This window comes from Lepus europaeus, chromosome 1 (assembly GCF_033115175.1).
Source record: "Lepus europaeus isolate LE1 chromosome 1, mLepTim1.pri, whole genome shotgun sequence".
Classification (NCBI taxonomy): domain Eukaryota; kingdom Metazoa; phylum Chordata; class Mammalia; order Lagomorpha; family Leporidae; genus Lepus; species Lepus europaeus.
In genome coordinates, this window is record NC_084827.1 from 181,538,185 (window position 1) to 181,557,626 (window position 19,442).

At 58.4% G+C, this 19,442-nt stretch overlaps 1 protein-coding gene across 1 annotated transcript in view; it reads left to right on the forward strand.

Annotated features, from left to right (window-relative positions):
• Positions 1-756, forward strand: part of UBE2F (ubiquitin conjugating enzyme E2 F (putative)) — a 56,971-nt gene extending 56,215 nt beyond the window's left edge. Inside the window, exon 10 of the mRNA XM_062193871.1 lies at positions 518-756. Coding sequence (XP_062049855.1) covers positions 518-568 — 51 coding nt within the window. The 3' untranslated portion in view covers positions 569-756. The remainder of the gene's footprint in view (positions 1-517) is intronic.
• Positions 757-19,442: the final 18,686 nt, after the last annotated feature.

Sequence of the window (19,442 nt, forward strand, 5' to 3'; positions counted from 1 at the left end):
CCCACCATGGCCCGGGCGATTCCTAGGTCCACACAACCTCTTGTCATCGGAGGCTTCCCGATGGCTAGGAATGGGGCCTGTAGCGTGCCCACCACCTCTGCTCAGTGTGGCTGCCTTGGGGGGTGGGGGCTGTCGCTGGGCCAGGAGGGGTGGACACACTTTACGTGTGCAGCAGGGTCCAGGGTGGTCGTTCTGGGAGAGATCTAGGAGCAGCCTCTTCCCGAGAGCAGCTGTGGCTCAGACCAGTGTGTGCAGGAACATCCTGGCTGTAACCTGCCCACACTCTGGCAGAGAGGGGGCGGTGGAGGTGCTGTCCTAGGCCCCCTCCTGTGTGCCCCGCCCCCAGCACAGTCTCCCACCCAGGAGGCAGCAGTGTCATGGGGAAGCGAGCTGACTCAGCCAGCTCTCTGGTCACTGCCGCCTGGGGCCAGAGGCCAGGCCTGCACACGGGCCTCTGCTTTGGTGGCTCTGGCCCGTCCCTGAAGCTTTGCTTCACCCGTTCACTCTCCCTGCACAGGAGGACTTCCGGAATAAAGTGGACGACTACATCAAGCGCTACGCCAGATGATGAAGGACCGCGTGCTACAGCCGTGCAGTTTCTGACGTAAAGCCGCCAGCCGCCCCTCCCCCATCCTCACACTCCCTCTCAGGCCCCCTGGACTGTCCCCGTCCTGTGGCTATGTGGCCCTGAGAAGACCATCTTCATGACTGCCCGTTGTAGATGGAGAATCCAACATAAATACAGCAGGAAATGTGTTTGGGTTCTAGAGTCGTCTGCTTGCCTTGCCGGGTTCACTGTGCGGGCTGTCGGTGAAGTGAGACGTGTCCTGAACTCCAAGCTGAGGCTAGAGCTTGCTTCCCCTCTCCCCAGAGTGGGCTTCCTGCACGAGGGATGCTAGCGATGCTAGCGGTGCGGTCAGTTAACTGCACATGGGCAGTGAGGACCCGCCACAGACTGTGACTGGATCACACCCTCTTGGCGTCTTCCTCGGATGCTGGCCCCCCAGACACAGCCCCTCCCTGTAGCTCTCTTTCTGAAATGCGTATTTTATTTAATGTAAGTATATTTTGGAACAGATTGTGATTTGTACAATTCAATGCTTTAGTTTTTCCTGTTCTCACTCAGTCTGTATTTTCATTGTGTAGAGCAGAAGGGAAGACGCTGGGTCAGGCACCTGCTGGCGAGAAGTGCAGAGGAGCGGGACAGGCCGTCGTCCTGTCCAGTGCAGCGGGAGGCTGGCCCTAAACCAGCCCCTGCTCTCACGTCCGGATGTGGCACGGACGTGTTGGAAGCGGAAGCTAGATCCGGACTATAACACTAAAAACAAAGAAAAGGCAGGAGCCCCTTCCCACAGCTGTCCAGAGACACTGGCTGGAGTGGTTCCCCGCGGGCCGGGGTGAAGGGGCTGGGCCGGGGTGGGCCTTGGAAACCAGGAATCTGCCGTGGCTCCCGCCGCACCTGGGTCAGGTCGGTTCACGGCGGAGGAAGGGTCCTGAGGAGAGCAGGGGGTTTGCGCCGGGGTTAGACGGCTGAGCCAGCAAGGTCAAAGCCAGGTAAGTGCTGTTCCCTTGCAGCCCAGCCGCCGGCTCCCAGCACTCTGGAGTGTCCCCCCCCACCACCACCACCACCACCACCACCTGTGAGACTCCACTCCTTACATCGCCTGTCACTGTGAGATCAGTCTGTCCTGGAGATGGGAGTCCCCCCCTCCCCCATGTGAGACTCCACCTCCTTACATCGCCTGTCACTGTGAGATCAGTCTGTCCTGGAGATGGGAGTCCCCCCCCCCACCTGTGAGACTCCTCCTCCTTACATCACCTGTCACTGTGAGATCAGTCTGTCCTAGAGATTGGTGTCCCCCCCCCACCTGTGAGACTCCTCCTCCTTACATCACCTGTCACTGTGAGATCAGTCTGTCCTGGAGATGGGAGTCCCCCCCCCCACCTGTGAGACTCCTCCTCCTTACATCACCTGTCACTGTGAGATCAGTCTGTCCTAGAGATTGGTGTCCCCCCCCCACCTGTGAGACTCCTCCTCCTTACATCACCTGTCACTGTGAGATCAGTCTGTCCTAGAGATTGGTGTCCCCCCCCCCACCTGTGAGACTCCACCTCCTTACATCACCTGTCACTGTGAGATCAGTCTGGTGTCCCCCCCCCCACCTGTGAGACTCCACTCCTTACATCGCCTGTCACTGTGAGATCAGTCTGTCCTGGAGATGGGAGTCCCCCCCCCACCTGTGAGACTCCACCTCCTTACATCACCTGTCACTGTGAGATCAGTCTGTCCTGGAGATGGGAGTCCCCCCCCCCCCCCCCACCTGTGAGACTCCACCTCCTTACATCGCCTGTCATTCTGAGATCAGTCTGTCCTGGAGATGGGAGTCCCCCCCCCACCTGTGAGACTCCACCTCCTTACATCGCCTGTCACTGAGGGATGGAGCCCTGCTCCCTGTCAGTAATCGGGAGTTACGCCCACTGGACTTGAGGGTGCCTCCAGCTGGTGGGCCGCTGCTCTGGGTGCAGAGAGCAGGCAGTGGGCCCAGATGAAGTGACCTGTGGCGTCTTGGTGGCTCTGGCTTGTCTAGAGGCACAAGAATGCTTGGGCCGGTGCTGCCACTTACCCCTGGACTCGCTGCCCCAGCAGCGAGGGTCAGCGGCCAGCAGCTCACTCTGCCCCGGTACCCAGGGGGTGCAGCTCTCCCAGTGCCAGTCCCCAGCCGAGTCATGGCACATCCCAGAGCTGCCTGGCTGTGGTTCTGGCGGTGGCGGTGGTGGTGGGTCTTTCTCTTGAGAGCACTTCTCTGGAAGAAATGCCGACACCCCTGGTCACTGGCAACATTTGCTCACTGCAGGTGAAGGTGTGCCGGGGTCACACCGGGGGCAGTAGGATCAGTTAGCAATCCTGGCCCCAAAGCATTTGCAGAGTGAGAAACACTTCGCTAATTCTGAAAATGACATTTCCAGTACCAGAGGCAGCCTGCTGTGCCCGGTGGGAATCCTTCAGTGCTCTTGGTCCCCTCCCGCCGTGGGAGCCACTCAGACTCGCCCATGGTAGTGAGCTGGCTGCTTGCCCATACATAGCCCATGGGGCCTGGTGGTGCCTGGACCTGGCTGACCTCTGACCTCTTAAAGGCTTCTGGGGTCTCCTCCCCAATCTCAGGCCAGAACAGCACTCCTGCCTCTGGTCTGTGTGATCTGACCTGCCGCCTGGTGCCAACTGACTTCTGATACACCTGGCAGTGCCTGCACTCCGCCAGAGAGGCCGGGCCTGGAGACGGGTGGGCACGGGCAGGCCTGGGGGTGGAGCTCCCAGGGGGTGGAGCTACCTGGCGCTCGGCTGCGCTCTGGAGAGTCTCCATGACTCAGCTGCTCAGAATTTGGTGGGCACCTTGCATGTTTTCTGGTTGCCGTCAGAAGGAAACGTTTGCCAGGTAGACCCCTCTAAAACCAGCTCGCAAACATTAGCAACAGGCGACCTCTGCCACCTTCCGGGTAGGGCCGAGGCAGGGGGAGCGCTCTCGGATGCTGAGCCCGGGTCCCATGCCTGTGGATCCTGGCGCTCCCAGCAGCCCTGGCCTTGCTGCTCACCAGGGGTGGCGGTGTTGAGAGCGCAGCCCCCAGGGGCAGGTCTTGGGTCATGGCTCACTGGCCTGCCCGCATCTCCAGCCCTGACAGCCGAAGAGGTTGCTCACTGGTTTCCACCAGCCAGCACCTGAGGTGGCCGTGCCCCTGCCAGAGAGACTGCGGTTCAGGGAGGAACTCGCAGAGCCTGCTTGACACTGTTTCCGGTGGCTGATACGTTGTGAACACACAGGCTCTTAGATCTGTGCGGGATTTGCAGTGCAGGTGTTGCAAAGCCCAAGTACACGTCTGTCCTCAGTTACGTGTCCTTAGGGCCCACACACTTGTGTAGGGGCAGCAGCAGATTTCCCTGTGGCTGCGCCACAGCCAGGCCCGTCGTGGTGTTCTGGGCCCAACCTGAGGCCACCAGGAGACCGACAAGCCCTCCTGCCGAGCTCCAGAGGTTAAAAATCAGAGCTGCAGGCCAACTGGCAGGCAGTGGTGGCCACCAGACGCTCTGGTCTGTCTGCAGTGGGCAGCGCCCGCCATTCCCTGGAGCTGCTCTGCCCTTGCCGCCACCCCTCTGTGTAAAGGGCACTGAAAAATTCCCAAGATGTTGAGGTTTAAAATGGATCGGTTGTGACCCCCGTGGCACTGGCCTCCCCTGGTCGAGCAGGGCCTCCGTTTGCCCTAGGATGGTCTAAATCAGTCTCTACTTCCTGTGGGCACCAGGCTCTGTCAACCTGCCCTCTCCCAGCAGGTGCTTCCTTCGCCGTGTGTCCTCAGCCCCTGAGAAACCTTTCACCTCTGGGGTTGTGCAGCTGACTGTTCTGGAATACAGCGTGTCTAGTCCACTGTAAATACGTAGACTTACTGACCAGTTCCCCTTTCCCTCTGCCAGAGAACCGAGTGAGCAGTCAGCTCACACCCCGTCCTCCCTCCCCTGCCCGGTGGCCCTGTCTCTACACCTCCATCCCGGGGCAGGTGCGAGTCTCTGGCCCATCTACCTTCTCTTACTCTGGCTTCCGTGTCTTACCGGGGTTGACCTTTTTTTTTTTTTTAAGACTGGCGGGGCCAGCGCCGTGGCTCACTTGGTTAATCCTCCACCTGGGGCGCCGGCATCCCATATGGGCGCCGCCGCGTTCTAGTCCCTGTTGCTCCTCTTCCAGTCCAGGTCTCTGCTGTGGCCCGGGAGGGGCAGTGGAGGATGGCCCAAGTGCTTGGGCCCTGCACCTGCATGGGAGACCAGGAGAAGCACCTGGCTCCTGGCTTCGGATCAACACAGCGCCGGTTGTGGTGGCCATTTGTGGAGTGAACCAACGGAAGGAAGACCTTTCTCTCTCTGTCTATAACTCTGTCAAAAAAAAAAAAAAAAAAAAAAAAGATGGAGGCGTTTGGGGACCTGGCACTGCTGAGCAGGTCTGTTCACACTGAGTCAAAGAGCTGGGCTGTCTCTTCAGAAAACTTCGCTTGGGGCTCCTTTGTTTCTATTGCCAAATTCCTGGTATGCTCAGCCTGTCAGGGCCAGCTGGACGAGACGGTGCGTGCCCTGTGGTGCCCGGTGCTGGAGGTGGAGCGAGCTGTGAACAGCGGCTCCCGTCACCAGGAGAGAGTGAAGGTAGCCAGAGTGCTTAGTGCCTCGCAGTGTGCACCGTCTATACTGGGTGTTTCCCCCGCTCTGCCGGCCTCTGTGGCCCAGTTAGGCTCTGCTCTATTTGTTTTATTTCTTCCCTGTTGGATTTGTATCACCCCAATGTCCACCCTCCCTCAGCTTAGCAGCTCACAGCCCGGGCGGTGCATGGTGCTCCGTATTGGAGGGTTAGGTTGTCCCAAACACTGTGTTAGAAGAGGTCCCTCAGAATGCGTTCCAGCCCCGGTGGCCCTGCTAACCCGTCTCCTTCCCCTCACCACCCTGAAGCCGAGGGCCCTCCACTGGGTGTGGCGCTGTGGGTAAATAGCTGTTTCCTGTAGCCGAGGGGCCTCGCCCCCAAGTAACGCTGAGAGGACGGCAGTGCTCCCTGGGGAACGCTGATGAGCTCGCCCTGGAGGAGACGCAGGGGAGCCCAGTGACTGCACGGGTCCACGCCCCGAGCTGCGTGCCTTGCCAGGGCAGTAATGGTGACAGAAACGCAGTAGGCGAGGGAAGAGCTGGCTCCACACCCGGGAGAGACCAACACAAGCGGAAGGGCGTGGTGACCCCCACTGCGCCAGGTGTCAGCACACCCTGGACCATGCCACGTCCAGGCAGCCTCATCCAGGCAGCCTCTGGCCCGAGGACCCTGGCCCCAGAGGAGTGCGTGCACAGCTGACATGAAGTCCACTTTCCCAAGAAGCACAGCTTCCCACGGGCTGGGTTCAAGATTCAGTCCAGCGGCGCCGCTGATGGAGGAGGCATTCTTTCCAGGCTTCCGGGTCACCACGGGTGAGGCCCACGCTCGCTCGCCTGAGCACTCCTGCCTCTCCCAGGTGTCCGTCGGCACCGGGAGTGGCCCTCTGCAGTGCCTGGACGGTTAGTGTGGAGCAGACACGGGCTGGAGAGCACAGTGGCTCAGGACAAGGCTGCTCGGGCAGGCATCCTGAAGCTGGGTGCCCTTCCGTCCACGGCAGGAAACCAAGCTGTGGGGAAGATGTCGCACCGAAGAAAAAGAAGAAATAATATCCAGGAGACAGGATAAGCCTGGTTCTGGCAAAGAAGTACGGAATCAAAAAAACTCAGAGGGAAAAATCCACGTGTTTAGGACAGTGCCGTGAACTTCACCTTTGACCCGGAATTAGAAGGCCCCAAGTGGACGGCGGCTAAAGTGAAAAGAACAGAGGAAGTTATAAACGGCCTACGTGAAAACGAAACCACCAGTGCCATCCACAGCTGCACTGGGCAGGGCAGGCTGACGCTGACCACATGGGCCGACGATGCGGACAAACAGGACTTGTCCCAGACGCAGAGGAAAACACGAACACCGTCAGAGGACAGAGGCTGCATGGGGCTGGTGCTCGCAGCTTCAGTGACAGGGACTGGATTCACTCTCATCTGAAGCAAGCAAACCCCGGACTGTATGTGCAGACATCGGGGCAGGACAATGGTCCCTGAGTGAGGAGGGTCCACTGTGTGTGTAGACATCGGGGCAGGACAATGGTCCCTGAGTGAGGAGGGTCCACTGTGTGTGCAGACGTCGGGGCAGGACCGTGGTCCCCGAGTGAGGAGGGTCCACTGTGTGTGTGTAGACGTCGGGGCAGGACCGTGGTCCCCGAGTGAGGAGGGTCCACTGTGTGTGCAGACGTCGGGGCAGGACCGTGGTCCCTGAGTGAGGAGGGTCCACTGTATGTGTAGACGTCGGGGCAGGACTGTGGTCCCCGAGTGAGGAGGGTCCACTGTGTGTGCAGACGTCGGGGCAGGACCGTGGTCCCCGAGTGAGGAGGGTCCACTGTGTGTAGACGTCGGGGCAGGACCGTGGTCCCTGAGTGAGGAGGGTCCACTGTGTGTGTAGACGTCGGGGCAGGACCGTGGTCCCCGAGTGAGGAGGGTCCACTGTGTGCAGACGTCGGGGCAGGACCGTGGTCCCTGAGTGAGGAGGGTCCACTGTGTGTGTAGACGTCGGGGCAGGACCGTGGTCCCTGAGTGAGGAGGGTCCACTGTGTGTGTAGACGTCGGGGCAGGACCGTGGTCCCCGAGTGAGGAGGGTCCACTGTGTGTGTGTAGACGTCGGGGCAGGACCGTGGTCCCCGAGTGAGGAGGGTCCACTGTGTGTGCAGACGTCGGGGCAGGACCATGGTCCCTGAGTGAGGAGGGTCCACTGTATGTGTAGACGTCGGGGCAGGACCGTGGTCCCCGAGTGAGGAGGGTCCACTGTGTGTGTGTAGACGTCGGGGCAGGACCGTGGTCCCCGAGTGAGGAGGGTCCACTGTGTGTGTGTAGACGTCGGGGCAGGACCGTGGTCCCTGAGTGAGGAGGGTCCACTGTGTGTGTAGACGTCGGGGCAGGACCGTGGTCCCCGAGTGAGGAGGGTCCACTGTGTGTGCAGACGTCGGGGCAGGACCGTGGTCCCTGAGTGAGGAGGGTCCACTGTGTGTAGACGTCGGGGCAGGACCGTGGTCCCTGAGTGAGGAGGGTCCACTGTGTGTGCAGACGTCGGGGCAGGACCGTGGTCCCTGAGTGAGGAGGGTCCACTGTGTGTGTGTAGACGTCGGGGCAGGACAGTGGTCCCTGAGTGAGGAGGGTCCACTGTGTGTGCAGACGTCGGGGCAGGACAGTGGTCCCCGAGTGAGGAGGGTCCACTGTGTGTAGACGTCGGGGCAGGACCGTGGTCCCTGAGTGAGGAGGGTCCACTGTGTGTAGACGTCGGGGCAGGACCGTGGTCCCCGAGTAAGGAGGGTCCACTGTGTGTGTGTAGACGTCGGGGCAGGACCGTGGTCCCCGAGTGAGGAGGGTCCCCTGTGTGTGTAGACGTCGGGGCAGGACCGTGGTCCCCGAGTGAGGAGGGTCCACTGTGTGTGCAGACGTCGGGGCAGGACCGTGGTCCCCGAGTGAGGAGGGTCCACTGTGTGTGCAGACGTCGGGGCAGGACCGTGGTCCCCGAGTGAGGAGGGTCCACTGTGTGTGCAGACGTCGGGGCAGGACAGTGGTCCCCGAGTGAGGAGGGTCCACTGTGTGTAGACGTTGGGCAGGACCGTGGTCCCTGAGTGAGGAGGGTCCACTGTGTGTGCAGACGTCGGGGCAGGACCGTGGTCCCCGAGTGAGGAGGGTCCACTGTGTGTGTGTAGACGTCGGGGCAGGACCGTGGTCCCCGAGTGAGGAGGGTCCACTGTGTGTGTGTAGACGTCGGGGCAGGACCGTGGTCCCTGAGTGAGGAGGGTCCACTGTGTGTGTGCAGACGTCGGGGCAGGACCATGGTCCCTGAGTGAGGAGGGTCCACTGTGTGTGTAGACGTCGGGGCAGGACCGTGGTCCCCGAGTGAGGAGGGTCCCCTGTGTGTGTAGACGTCGGGGCAGGACCGTGGTCCCTGAGTGAGGAGGGTCCACTGTGTGTGTGTAGACGTCGGGGCAGGACCGTGGTCCCTGAGTGAGGAGGGTCCACTGTGTGTGTGTAGACGTCGGGGCAGGACCGTGGTCCCTGAGTGAGGAGGGTCCACTGTGTGTGCAGACGTCGGGGCAGGACCGTGGTCCCCGAGTGAGGAGGGTCCACTGTGTGTGTAGACGTCGGGGCAGGACCGTGGTCCCCGAGTGAGGAGGGTCCACTGTGTGTGTAGACGTCGGGGCAGGACCGTGGTCCCTGAGTGAGGAGGGTCCACTGTGTGTGTGCAGACGTCGGGGCAGGACCATGGTCCCTGAGTGAGGAGGGTCCACTGTGTGTGTAGACGTCGGGGCAGGACCGTGGTCCCCGAGTGAGGAGGGTCCCCTGTGTGTGTAGACGTCGGGGCAGGACCGTGGTCCCTGAGTGAGGAGGGTCCACTGTGTGTGTGTAGACGTCGGGGCAGGACCGTGGTCCCTGAGTGAGGAGGGTCCACTGTGTGTGTGTAGACGTCGGGGCAGGACCGTGGTCCCTGAGTGAGGAGGGTCCACTGTGTGTGCAGACGTCGGGGCAGGACCGTGGTCCCCGAGTGAGGAGGGTCCACTGTGTGTGTAGACGTCGGGGCAGGACCGTGGTCCCCGAGTGAGGAGGGTCCACTGTGTGTGTAGACGTCGGGGCAGGACCGTGGTCCCCGAGTGAGGAGGGTCCACTGTGTGTGCAGACATCGGGGCAGGACCGTGGTCCCCGAGTGAGGAGGGTCCACTGTGTGTGTAGACGTCGGGGCAGGACAGTGGTCCCCGAGTGAGGAGGGTCCACTGTGTGTGTAGACGTCGGGGCAGGACCGTGGTCCCCGAGTGAGGAGGGTCCCCTGTGTGTGTAGACGTCGGGGCAGGACCGTGGTCCCCGAGTGAGGAGGGTCCACTGTGTGTGTAGACGTCGGGGCAGGACCGTGGTCCCCGAGTGAGGAGGGTCCACTGTGTGTGTAGACGTCGGGCAGGACCGTGGTCCCCGAGTGAGGAGGGTCCACTGTGTGTAGACATCAGGGCAGGACAGTGGTCCCTGAGTGAGCAGGGTCCACTGTGTGTGCAGACGTCGGGGCAGGACAATGGTCCCTGAGTGAGGAGGGTCCACTATGTGTAGACGTCGGGGCAGGACCGTGGTCCCCGAGTGAGGAGGGTCCACTGTGTGTGTAGACGTCGGGGCAGGACCGTGGTCCCTGAGTGAGGAGGGTCCACTGTGTGTAGACGTCGGGGCAGGACCGTGGTCCCTGAGTGAGGAGGGTCCACTGTGTGTGTGTAGACGTCGGGGCAGGACCGTGGTCCCTGAGTGAGGAGGGTCCACTGTGTGTGCAGACGTCGGGGCAGGACCGTGGTCCCTGAGTGAGGAGGGTCCCCTCCCAGAGAACAGAGACGCAGGTGGAAGCCAGCCGGCTGTCGGACTGGAGATGGAGGCCAGAGAGCTGGAGTTGGGCAGAGCGCGCAGCACAGGCTTCTCAGAGGAGTGTGGGGGGCCTCAGTCCGCGGCCAAGCCCCGAGGATGTGCTGTGAGACCGCTGCCGGAGGCCGGGGAAGAGCCCGGGGAAGGGCCATGTTCTGGAGAGCCAGAGTGCAAGCCTTGTCACAGAGTGACTCAGAAACAGGGAATTAACCCAAACACTGCTTGTCCCACCCGAGAATCTTCTAAACAAGCCCGCGGTCCAAAGTGCGTCCCATGCAGAGCCCCAGATCGCGGTAGAGATAAAGACATGCCAGACTGCCACACAAGCCGCCGAGCCTGGAAGCCTGCCTGTAGGCCTGGGACTGCCTCCCCGTGCCAGACAGCACCTGGCCCAAACCCTCGGCCCAGCCAGGGCCTGAGACTCCACCGGGGCCCTAGGGAGGCTTCAAAGCACCAAGGGGCAGTCCCCCCGACCCTGTCTTCCATGGGTGCCCCCAGACAAGCCTTGGTCCCTGCAGGCCTGAGGTCCCCTTCACAGACAGGTGGCCTGGGGGGGGGGGGGGGGCGGTAATGCCAGAGAAACCAAGCAATCCAAACACTACCACAACTCTGCTGCACCTGGGCACCAAACCGAAACAGGGTGTTGCCTGTTAGAGTTAAGAGAAGTCTCAGGCCCCTTAGACACAGAGCCAAGGGCACACGTGAAAACCACGCCTCACTGCAGGAACCAGGACGTGAGAAGAGGCCACCAGTCAGCGCATGTTGGAAGTACCATAGGATTCCAAAGGGCCCATCTTAAAAATTTTTCACAACTGGTTATGCATTGTCTTGAAACAAATACAAAAATACAAAGTCTACATGGATATAGAATGTACAGGAAACCAGGTGGATTAGAGATACGCAGGGCCGGCGCCGTGGCACGGTGGGCTAAGCCACTGCTCGGCCACGCTGGCTTCTCTGTCACAGCACTGGTCTGAGTCCAGCTGCCTGGACAGCAGGGGGAGGTGGCCCAAGTGCCTGGGAGCCTGCTACCCACACGGGACACCTGGATGGAATTCCCGGCTCCTGGCTTCAGCCTGGATAAGCCCCAGCCATTGCAGTCACAGGGGACTGAACCAGTGGATGGGAGATTTCTCTGCCTCTGTGTGTCTGTCTGCCTGTCAACTAAATCTTTTTCTAAAAGAGAAGTAAAACATGCAAGGACAGAGCTGAGCAAGCCTCCTTGACGGCTCCGGAGTGGAGTGGAAACAGCAGAAGCTGCGTAAGTGTGAGAACGTGCTAATAGAATTCAATCTGGAGCCAGCGCCGTGGCTTAACAGGCTAATCCTCCGCCTTACGGCGCCGGCACACCGGGTTCTAGTCCCGGTCGGGGCACCGATCCTGTCCCGGTTGCCCCTCTTCCAGGCCAGCTCTCTGCTGTGGCCCAGGAGTGCAGTGGAGGATGGCCCAAGTCCTTGGGCCCTGCACCCCATGGGAGACCAGGAGAAGCACCTGGCTCCTGCCATCGGATCAGCGCGGTGCGCTGGCCGCAGCACGCCAACTGCGGCGGCCATTGGAGGGTGAACCAACGGCAAAGGAAGACCTTTCTCTCTGTCTCTCTCTACTGTCCACTCTGCCTGTCAAAAAAAAAAAATTTTTAAAAAAAAAATACTTAAAAAAAAAAAAAAAAAAAGAGTGAACCTGTGGAAGGCCAGGTTCTTAAAAAAAAAGAATTCAATCTGACAACCAAAAACCGTAACACACAAAGACGAAACAGCCTTGAAGACTGAACAAAACAATAACAAACATGCAACATCTGAGTCCCAACAGTGTGTGGGTAGGGCCCAAAAAGGATTTGAAGAAATAGAGCTGAAACTTCCCAAAGTCGGTAAAAGAAAGATTCATGAGGCTGAACGCACCCTAAGCAAACAAACAGCAAAAACATAAGTTAACTTATGAGAGCTGAAAGGGAAAGACCTCGTCGTCAGAGGAGAACGGTGCAGGCCCGCAGGGGACAGGCTCTCAGAAACCGCGGAGGCAGGTGCTGTGGCCAAAGCTAGAAGGAAGACAGCCGGCAGAGCCTTCTCAGCAGTTAGTGAAGCTATGGAGGAAGCACACAGCCAGACCTCCTTGTAAAGAGTGGCTCACGAGAGTTCTAGCAAAGGAAATTATAGTTCAAAAGAATCGATATAAATCACACATGGTGATTAGTGAAAAATGATACTGATGTTCAGCACAATGGTATTTAAAGAAATAACTGGCCGGCGCCACGGCTCACTAGGCTAATCCTCCGCCTGCAGCGCTGGTACTCCAGGTTCTAGTCCCGGTCGGGGCACCGATCCTGTCCCGGTTGCCCCTCTTCCAGGCCAGCTCTCTGCTGTGGCCCGGGAGTGCAGTGGAGGATGGCCCAAGTGCTTGGGCCCTGCACCCGCATGGGAGACCAGGAGAAGCACCTGGCTCCTGGCTTCGCAGCGCGCCAGCCGTAGTGGCCATTTGGGCAGTGAACCTACAGAAAAAGGAAGACCTTTCTCTCTGTCTCTCTCTCTCTCACTGTCTAACTCTGCCTGTCAAAAATAAAGAAAGAACGAACTAGATGCAGGTAGGATTCCCTCCCTTCCTCTGAAGCCGTGAGACACAGTCCTGGTAGACTCATAAGCGGCACACCCAGCCCTCTGTGTCCCCAGGCTCCACATCCATGGGTTTCTCATCCGTGGATTTAACCAACTACAGATGGGAAATATCTAGAAGGTGAATCTGTACCGAACATGGGCACTGTCTTTATTCCCTGAATAGTGCAGCCTACAGCTCTGCACAAGCAGCAACTCCTCAGAAAGTTCCAGAACCAACCCCCTCATGGGTTCTGAGGGATGACGCATTTCCCAGAGCTACCAGTAAGGGAACTGAACAGACACACCAAGAGACAGTGTGAATAAGTAGTTTCAGTGGGGTTGGCAAAGAATGTCTGGTCATACTCTCCTCAGCGTTTTCAGAACTTTGGAAATTAACCAAAACCCAAAACATTTACTCAGGAAAAGTATCCAAATCTCAGAATAAAGTGGTCCGTGTTTTAAAAAGGAAAAAAGAAATCAATTTAAAGGGAGTGTGGCAGAGAGATCTCCCATCTGCTGGTTCACCCCCCAGATGGCTGTGCCAGCCAGGTCTGGGCCAGGCTGAAGCCAGGAGCCGGGATCTCAGATTTTGTCCCACGTTGGCTGGCAGGAGCCCAAGTACCAGGGCTGTGTGCTGCTCCCTTTCCAGGCACATCACAGAAAGCTGGTCAGAAGTGAAGTAGCCAGGTGTGAACCGACCCTCTTCTGGGCTGTGAAGTAGCCAGGTGGGAACTGACCCTCACCTGGGCTGTGAAGTAGCCGGGTGGGAACTGACCCTCACCTGGGCTGTGAAGTAGCCGGGTGGGAACTGACCCTCACCTGGGCTGTGAAGTAGCGGGTGTGAACTGACCCTCACCTGGGCTGTGAAGTAGCTGGGTGGGAACTGACCCTCATCTAGCGTGGGAACTGACCCTCACCTGGGCTGTGAAGTAGCTGGGTGTGAACTGACCCTCTTCTGGGCTGTGAAGTAGCCAGGTGGGAACTGACCCTCATCTGGGCTGTGAAGTAGCCAGGTGGGAACTGACCCTCATCTGGGCTGTGAAGTAGCCGGGTGGGAACTGACCCTCACCTGGGCTGTGAAGTAGCCGGGTGGGAACTGACCCTCACCTGGGCTGTGAAGTAGCCGGGTGGGAACTGACCCTCATCTGGGCTGTGAAGTAGCCGGGTGGGAACTGACCCTCACCTGGGCTGTGAAGTAGCCGGGTGGGAACTGACCCTCACCTGGGCTGTGAAGTAGCCGGGTGTGAACTGACCCTCACCTGGGCTGTGAAGTAGCCGGGTGGGAACTGACCCTCACCTGGGCTGTGAAGTAGCCGGGTGGGAACTGACCCTCATCTGGGCTGTGAAGTAGCGGGTGTGAACTGACCCTCACCTGGGCTGTGAAGTAGCCGGGTGTGAACTGACCCTCACCTGGGCTGTGAAGTAGCCGGGTGGGAACTGACCCTCATCTAGGGTGGGAACTGACCCTCACCTGGGCTGTGAAGTAGCCGGGTGTGAACTGACCCTCACCTGGGCTGTGAAGTAGCCGGGTGGGAACTGACCCTTATCTGGGCCGTGAAGTAGCTGGGTGGGAACTGACCCTCATCTAGGGTGTGAACTGACCCTCATCTGGGCTGTGAAGTAGCTGGGTGTGAACTGACCCTCACCTGGGCTGTGAAGTAGCCGGGTGGGAACTGACCCTCACCTGGGCTGTGAAGTAGCCGGGTGGGAACTGACCCTCACCTGGGCTGTGAAGTAGCGGGTGTAAACTGACCCTCACCTGGGCTGTGAAGTAGCCGGGTGTGAACTGACCCTTATCTGGGCCGTGAAGTAGCTGGGTGGGAACTGACCCTCATCTAGGGTGTGAACTGACCCTCATCTGGGCTGTGAAGTAGCCGGGTGGGAACTGACCCTCACCTGGGCTGTGAAGTAGCCGGGTGTGAACTGACCCTCACCTGGGCTGTGAAGTAGCCGGGTGGGAACTGACCCTCACCTGGGCTGTGAAGTAGCCGGGTGGGAACTGACCCTCACCTGGGCTGTGAAGTAGCGGGTGTGAACTGACCCTCACCTGGGCTGTGAAGTAGCCGGGTGTGAACTGACCCTCACCTGGGCTGTGAAGTAGCTGGGTGGGAACTGACCCTCATCTAGGGTGGGAACTGACCCTCACCTGGGCTGTGAAGTAGCCGGGTGTGAACTGACCCTCACCTGGGCTGTGAAGTAGCCGGGTGTGAACTGAACCTTATCTGGGCCGTGAAGTAGCTGGGTGGGAACTGACCCTCATCTAGGGTGTGAACTGACCCTCATCTGGGCTGTGAAGTAGCTGGGTGTGAACTGACCCTCACCTGGGCTGTGAAGTAGCCGGGTGGGAACTGACCCTCACCTGGGCTGTGAAGTAGCCGGGTGGGAACTGACCCTCACCTGGGCTGTGAAGTAGCGGGTGTAAACTGACCCTCACCTGGGCTGTGAAGTAGCCGGGTGTGAACTGACCCTTATCTGGGCCGTGAAGTAGCTGGGTGGGAACTGACCCTCATCTAGGGTGTGAACTGACCCTCATCTGGGCTGTGAAGTAGCTGGGTGTGAACTGACCCTCACCTGGGCTGTGAAGTAGCCAGGTGGGAACTGACCCTCACCTGGGCTGTGAAGTAGCCGGGTGGGAACTGACCCTCACCTGGGCTGTGAAGTAGCGGGTGTAAACTGACCCTCACCTGGGCTGTGAAGTAGCTGGGTGGGAACTGACCCTCATCTAGGGTGGGAACTGACCCTCACCTGGGCTGTGAAGTAGCCGGGTGGGAACTGACCCTCACCTGGGCTGTGAAGTAGCCGGGTGTGAACTGACCCTTATCTGGGCCGTGAAGTAGCTGGGTGGGAACTGACCCTCATCTAGGGTGTGAACTGACCCTCATCTGGGCTGTGAAGTAGCTGGGTGTGAACTGACCCTCACCTGGGCTGTGAAGTAGCCGGGTGGGAACTGACCCTCACCTGGGCTGTGAAGTAGCCGGGTGGGAACTGACCCTCTTCTGGGCTGTGAAGTAGCTGGGTGTGAACTGACCCTCACCTGGGCTGTGAAGTAGCCGGGTGGGAACTGACCCTCATCTGGGCTGTGAAGTAGCTGGGTGTGAACTGACCCTCACCTGGGCTGTGAAGTAGCCAGGTGGGAACTGACCCTCACCTGGGCTGTGAAGTAGCCGGGTGGGAACTGACCCTCATCTGGGCTGTGAAGTAGCTGGGTGTGAACTGACCCTCACCTGGGCTGTGAAGTAGCCAGGTGGGAACTGACCCTCACCTGGGCTGTGAAGTAGCTGGGTGGGAACTGACCCTCATACCAGATGCCAGCAACTGGCAGCTTAACTTGCTGTACCCTACGCCAGCCCCAGGTCTGGGGCATCTGGGACGCACACTGATGTCATCCCCGCTCTCCACCTCCACAGTACCCTTCACAATGGACAGCTGTGTGTCCAGTGCAGAGCCGCAGCCCCTCCCGGCCTCACTCCCACAGGTGTCATCACAGCACATCTGGGAGTACCCAGAAGACCCTGCTCACACGGCAGCAGTGAGCTGAGTGGAGGCTCGCTGGGGACAGCAGTACTTTTCCCAGGTGACAAAATACAAAAGCAGCACCCAGAAACGGGGGTGCTGATGTACACTGCGGTGAGCAACTCAGAAATGAAGTTAGCAAGGTCATTTGCATTAGTATAAAAATAGTGATAAACTTGATTAAAAGAACATAAAAGACTGAAAACGAACACCAGCAAAGAAATGAAAGACCTAAATAAGTGGAAAGCCATTCTGTGTTCATTGGCTTGGAAGACTGAATATGGTTAAGATGGCAATACATCCCAAGTCGAGCCACAGGTTCAGTGCAAACACGTCAACCTACTGCAGATCTGTGGGGCCCTCAGTAGCCAAACAGTCTTGACAAGGGACAGGTTTGAAGAGCATCCTCTTCCTTCCAGAGCTGCGAAGCCACGGCAGGGCACCACGGCAGACAGACCAGAGAGACACACTGGGGGCCAGAAGTAAATCCACAGAGTCAGTTGGTTTTAATAAGGACCAAGGCAGACAGTGGGAAGAACTGTCTTTCAACAGCTTTCTGGGAAAACTGGACTCCTGACACCACATACAAAAATTAAGCCAAAGGACTTACAGAGCTAAATGTAAGAGCTAAACATGTAAGACTTTTAGAGGAGGACTTAGGAGTACGCTATGTGAACCTGAGTTAGGTGAAGCGTTCTTAGATATCACATAAACACAAGCAGCAAGAGAAAAAAGGTAACTTGGACTTGATCAGAATTTAAAAATTTATACTGTTGGGGAGTGAACCAGTGGGTGGAAGACCTCTGTCTCCCCCCTCCCCCTCTCCTCTTTTTGTGTAACTCTGACTTTCAAATAAATGAATGAATCTTTTAAAAAAGTTATACTTCAAAGGACAACACTGAGAAAGTGAAAAGACAGCCCACAAAGTGGGAGAAATATTTGTGAATAATGTGATAGGTACACGAGTACATAAATAATACGAGTACATAAAGCATTCTCACAACTCGATCAGAGAGCTTGGGACGGGAGCAGGTGGGGAGGTGTCTCACTAGAGAGTGATGCTAGGAATTCTTGTCATGATGGAACTGTTTTATCTTGACTGTCGTGGGTACACGGACACACACATGTCAAAAACAGCATAGGACCCTGTTGCTGTGGATTCGTTCCTGAGAGGAGCAGTGTGGTGGGGACAAGAGGCGCGGAGTCACCACACAGACCCCGGGAGTCGGGTGAGAGCAGGCCTGAGGCAAGCAGCCCGCAGACTCGTTTATTTCAGTTGGTACAGCAGCTTATACAGCCGAGGCAGCCAATCTGGTCAAGGGGCGGTCTATGCCCTAACCAATCACAGCCTGTTGCCAGGCAGGCTCCATTGCCATGCAGTTTCAAAAGCCATCCAATCACAGCCTGTTGCCAGGCAGGCTCCATTGCAAGGTGGGTGTTGAAGCCATTCCTGAGTAACTGACACTCGCTTGCCAGTGGCCATCTTGGCATGGCCTTCTCATTCCACCACATTAGACCAGCAACTACGAGAAACTGAACAAAGTCCTCGGGCAGAAGGGTTGCTATCAAGTCAGGAGCCCACGTCAGGGCTCTCAGATCTGCTATTGTTGATGTTGTGGGCCCTCGTCGCCGGGGCAGCCATCCACACCGCAGATGCTTAGCAGCATAGATGGCCTCTACTTGCCGCAATCCAGAAGCAGCCCCCTCTTGGCTGTAACGACCACAAGTCTCCAGACGTGGACACGTCATACACAGGAGCAGCCTCCCCCAGCCCCATCAGAGAGGTGCAGGTGTCACAACTGATGGACCGACTCTGACCCCTCATTGCAGCCAGAGTCCCTGGTTTGAGCCCACTCCTGGTTGTGGAGTCAGTTTTGACAACACGTGGTAGGCGTCTGCTGTCTGTGTGGCATCGTGCCCTACAGAACCTGTAATGGGCCTCTTCACCCCTCCCTCCTTGGTAGCCCCTGGTAGCTGTTGGCAAAACCGCAGTCATTGCAGTTCTAAAGCCCAACATCTCCTGTTCATGGGTTTTTTTTTTTTTTTTTGGTTTCATAAGTGCCTGACCTTCTTAAAATTGTTAAATGAAATATCTATTGATCTCCCTACAGATCTTTCTTACTCCCCAAATGGCCACAACAGCCGGAGCTGCGCTGATCCGAAGCCAAGAGCCAGCAGCTTCTTCCGGGTCTCCCACGTGGGTGCAGGGGCCCAAGGACTTGGGCCATCTTCTACTGCTTTCCCAGGCCAGAGCAGAGAGCTGGATCAGAAGTGGAGCAGCCGGGACTAGAACCAGTGCTTGTGTGGGATGCAGGCACTGTAGCTGCAGCTTACCCACTATGCCACAGCGCCAGCCCCACACTTTTTTCTTTTAATATTTATTTTGAAGGCTGGACACACACACACACACACACCTGGCACTCAGTGGTTCATGTCCCAGATGCGTGCAACCGGGCCAAGCTCAAACCAGAAGCTGGGAACCTGATCCAGGGTTAGGGGTTAGGGGCTTCAGGGACCCAAGCTCTTGGGCCGGCACTCGCTGCCTCCCTGAACACACATTAGCAGGAAGCTGGAGTCGGGTGCCGAGGTGGGATGCAGGCAGCCCAGGTGGAGCCTTAGCCACTACGCCAAAAGCCTGCCCCACACACCCTCCATAAGAATGATGAGAAGCTGAGTACACGGCCAGCTGGGCCGTCTCAGCACTGATCTCTGCTCTTCCTGGCCACCCCCAGCCACGTGGGACAACACCTTGTCTCCGCCTCCCCCAGGACTCTCACTGCCCCCTGGTCCAAAGAGCCCTGGAGATGGAGCACTTGGGTGTCCCCCCCAGCTCCCCTCCTGGACACCCTTGGCGTGGGTTTACAGCCAAACTCGGCTCTCCACTTCCCCGGCCACGTTTGCTCTCACCGCCCTCATCTCTTCCGTTCTGGCTTCAGCTCCCTCCGGTCAGCTCCTCCCTGGTCTCTGTGTCCCCGGGCCAGCTCCTCCTCTCTCAGTACTCTGTCCTCCACCCCGCCCTGTGCCATGCGGCCCTCAGCTCTTTGCCTTCCAGCCTGTAACCACACATGGTCTCTGTGTCCCCAGGATATTGTGCCCGGCCAGCTTCTCCTCTCTCAGCCGCTCCATCCTCCATCCCGCCCTGTGCCATGCGGCCCTCAGCTCTTTGCCCTCTAACTTCCACCTCCTGTACGTCTCTCGATAAATGCGTCAGGGCCTCCGAGTCGTTGCATGAAACCCGGGGGTTTCCTGAGCCCTGTGCTGTTTGTTTCTCTGACCCAATTCCCTTCCCTCCACTTCAGCTGTAGACGCCTGTGCCTCCAATTTTTTTTATAAGA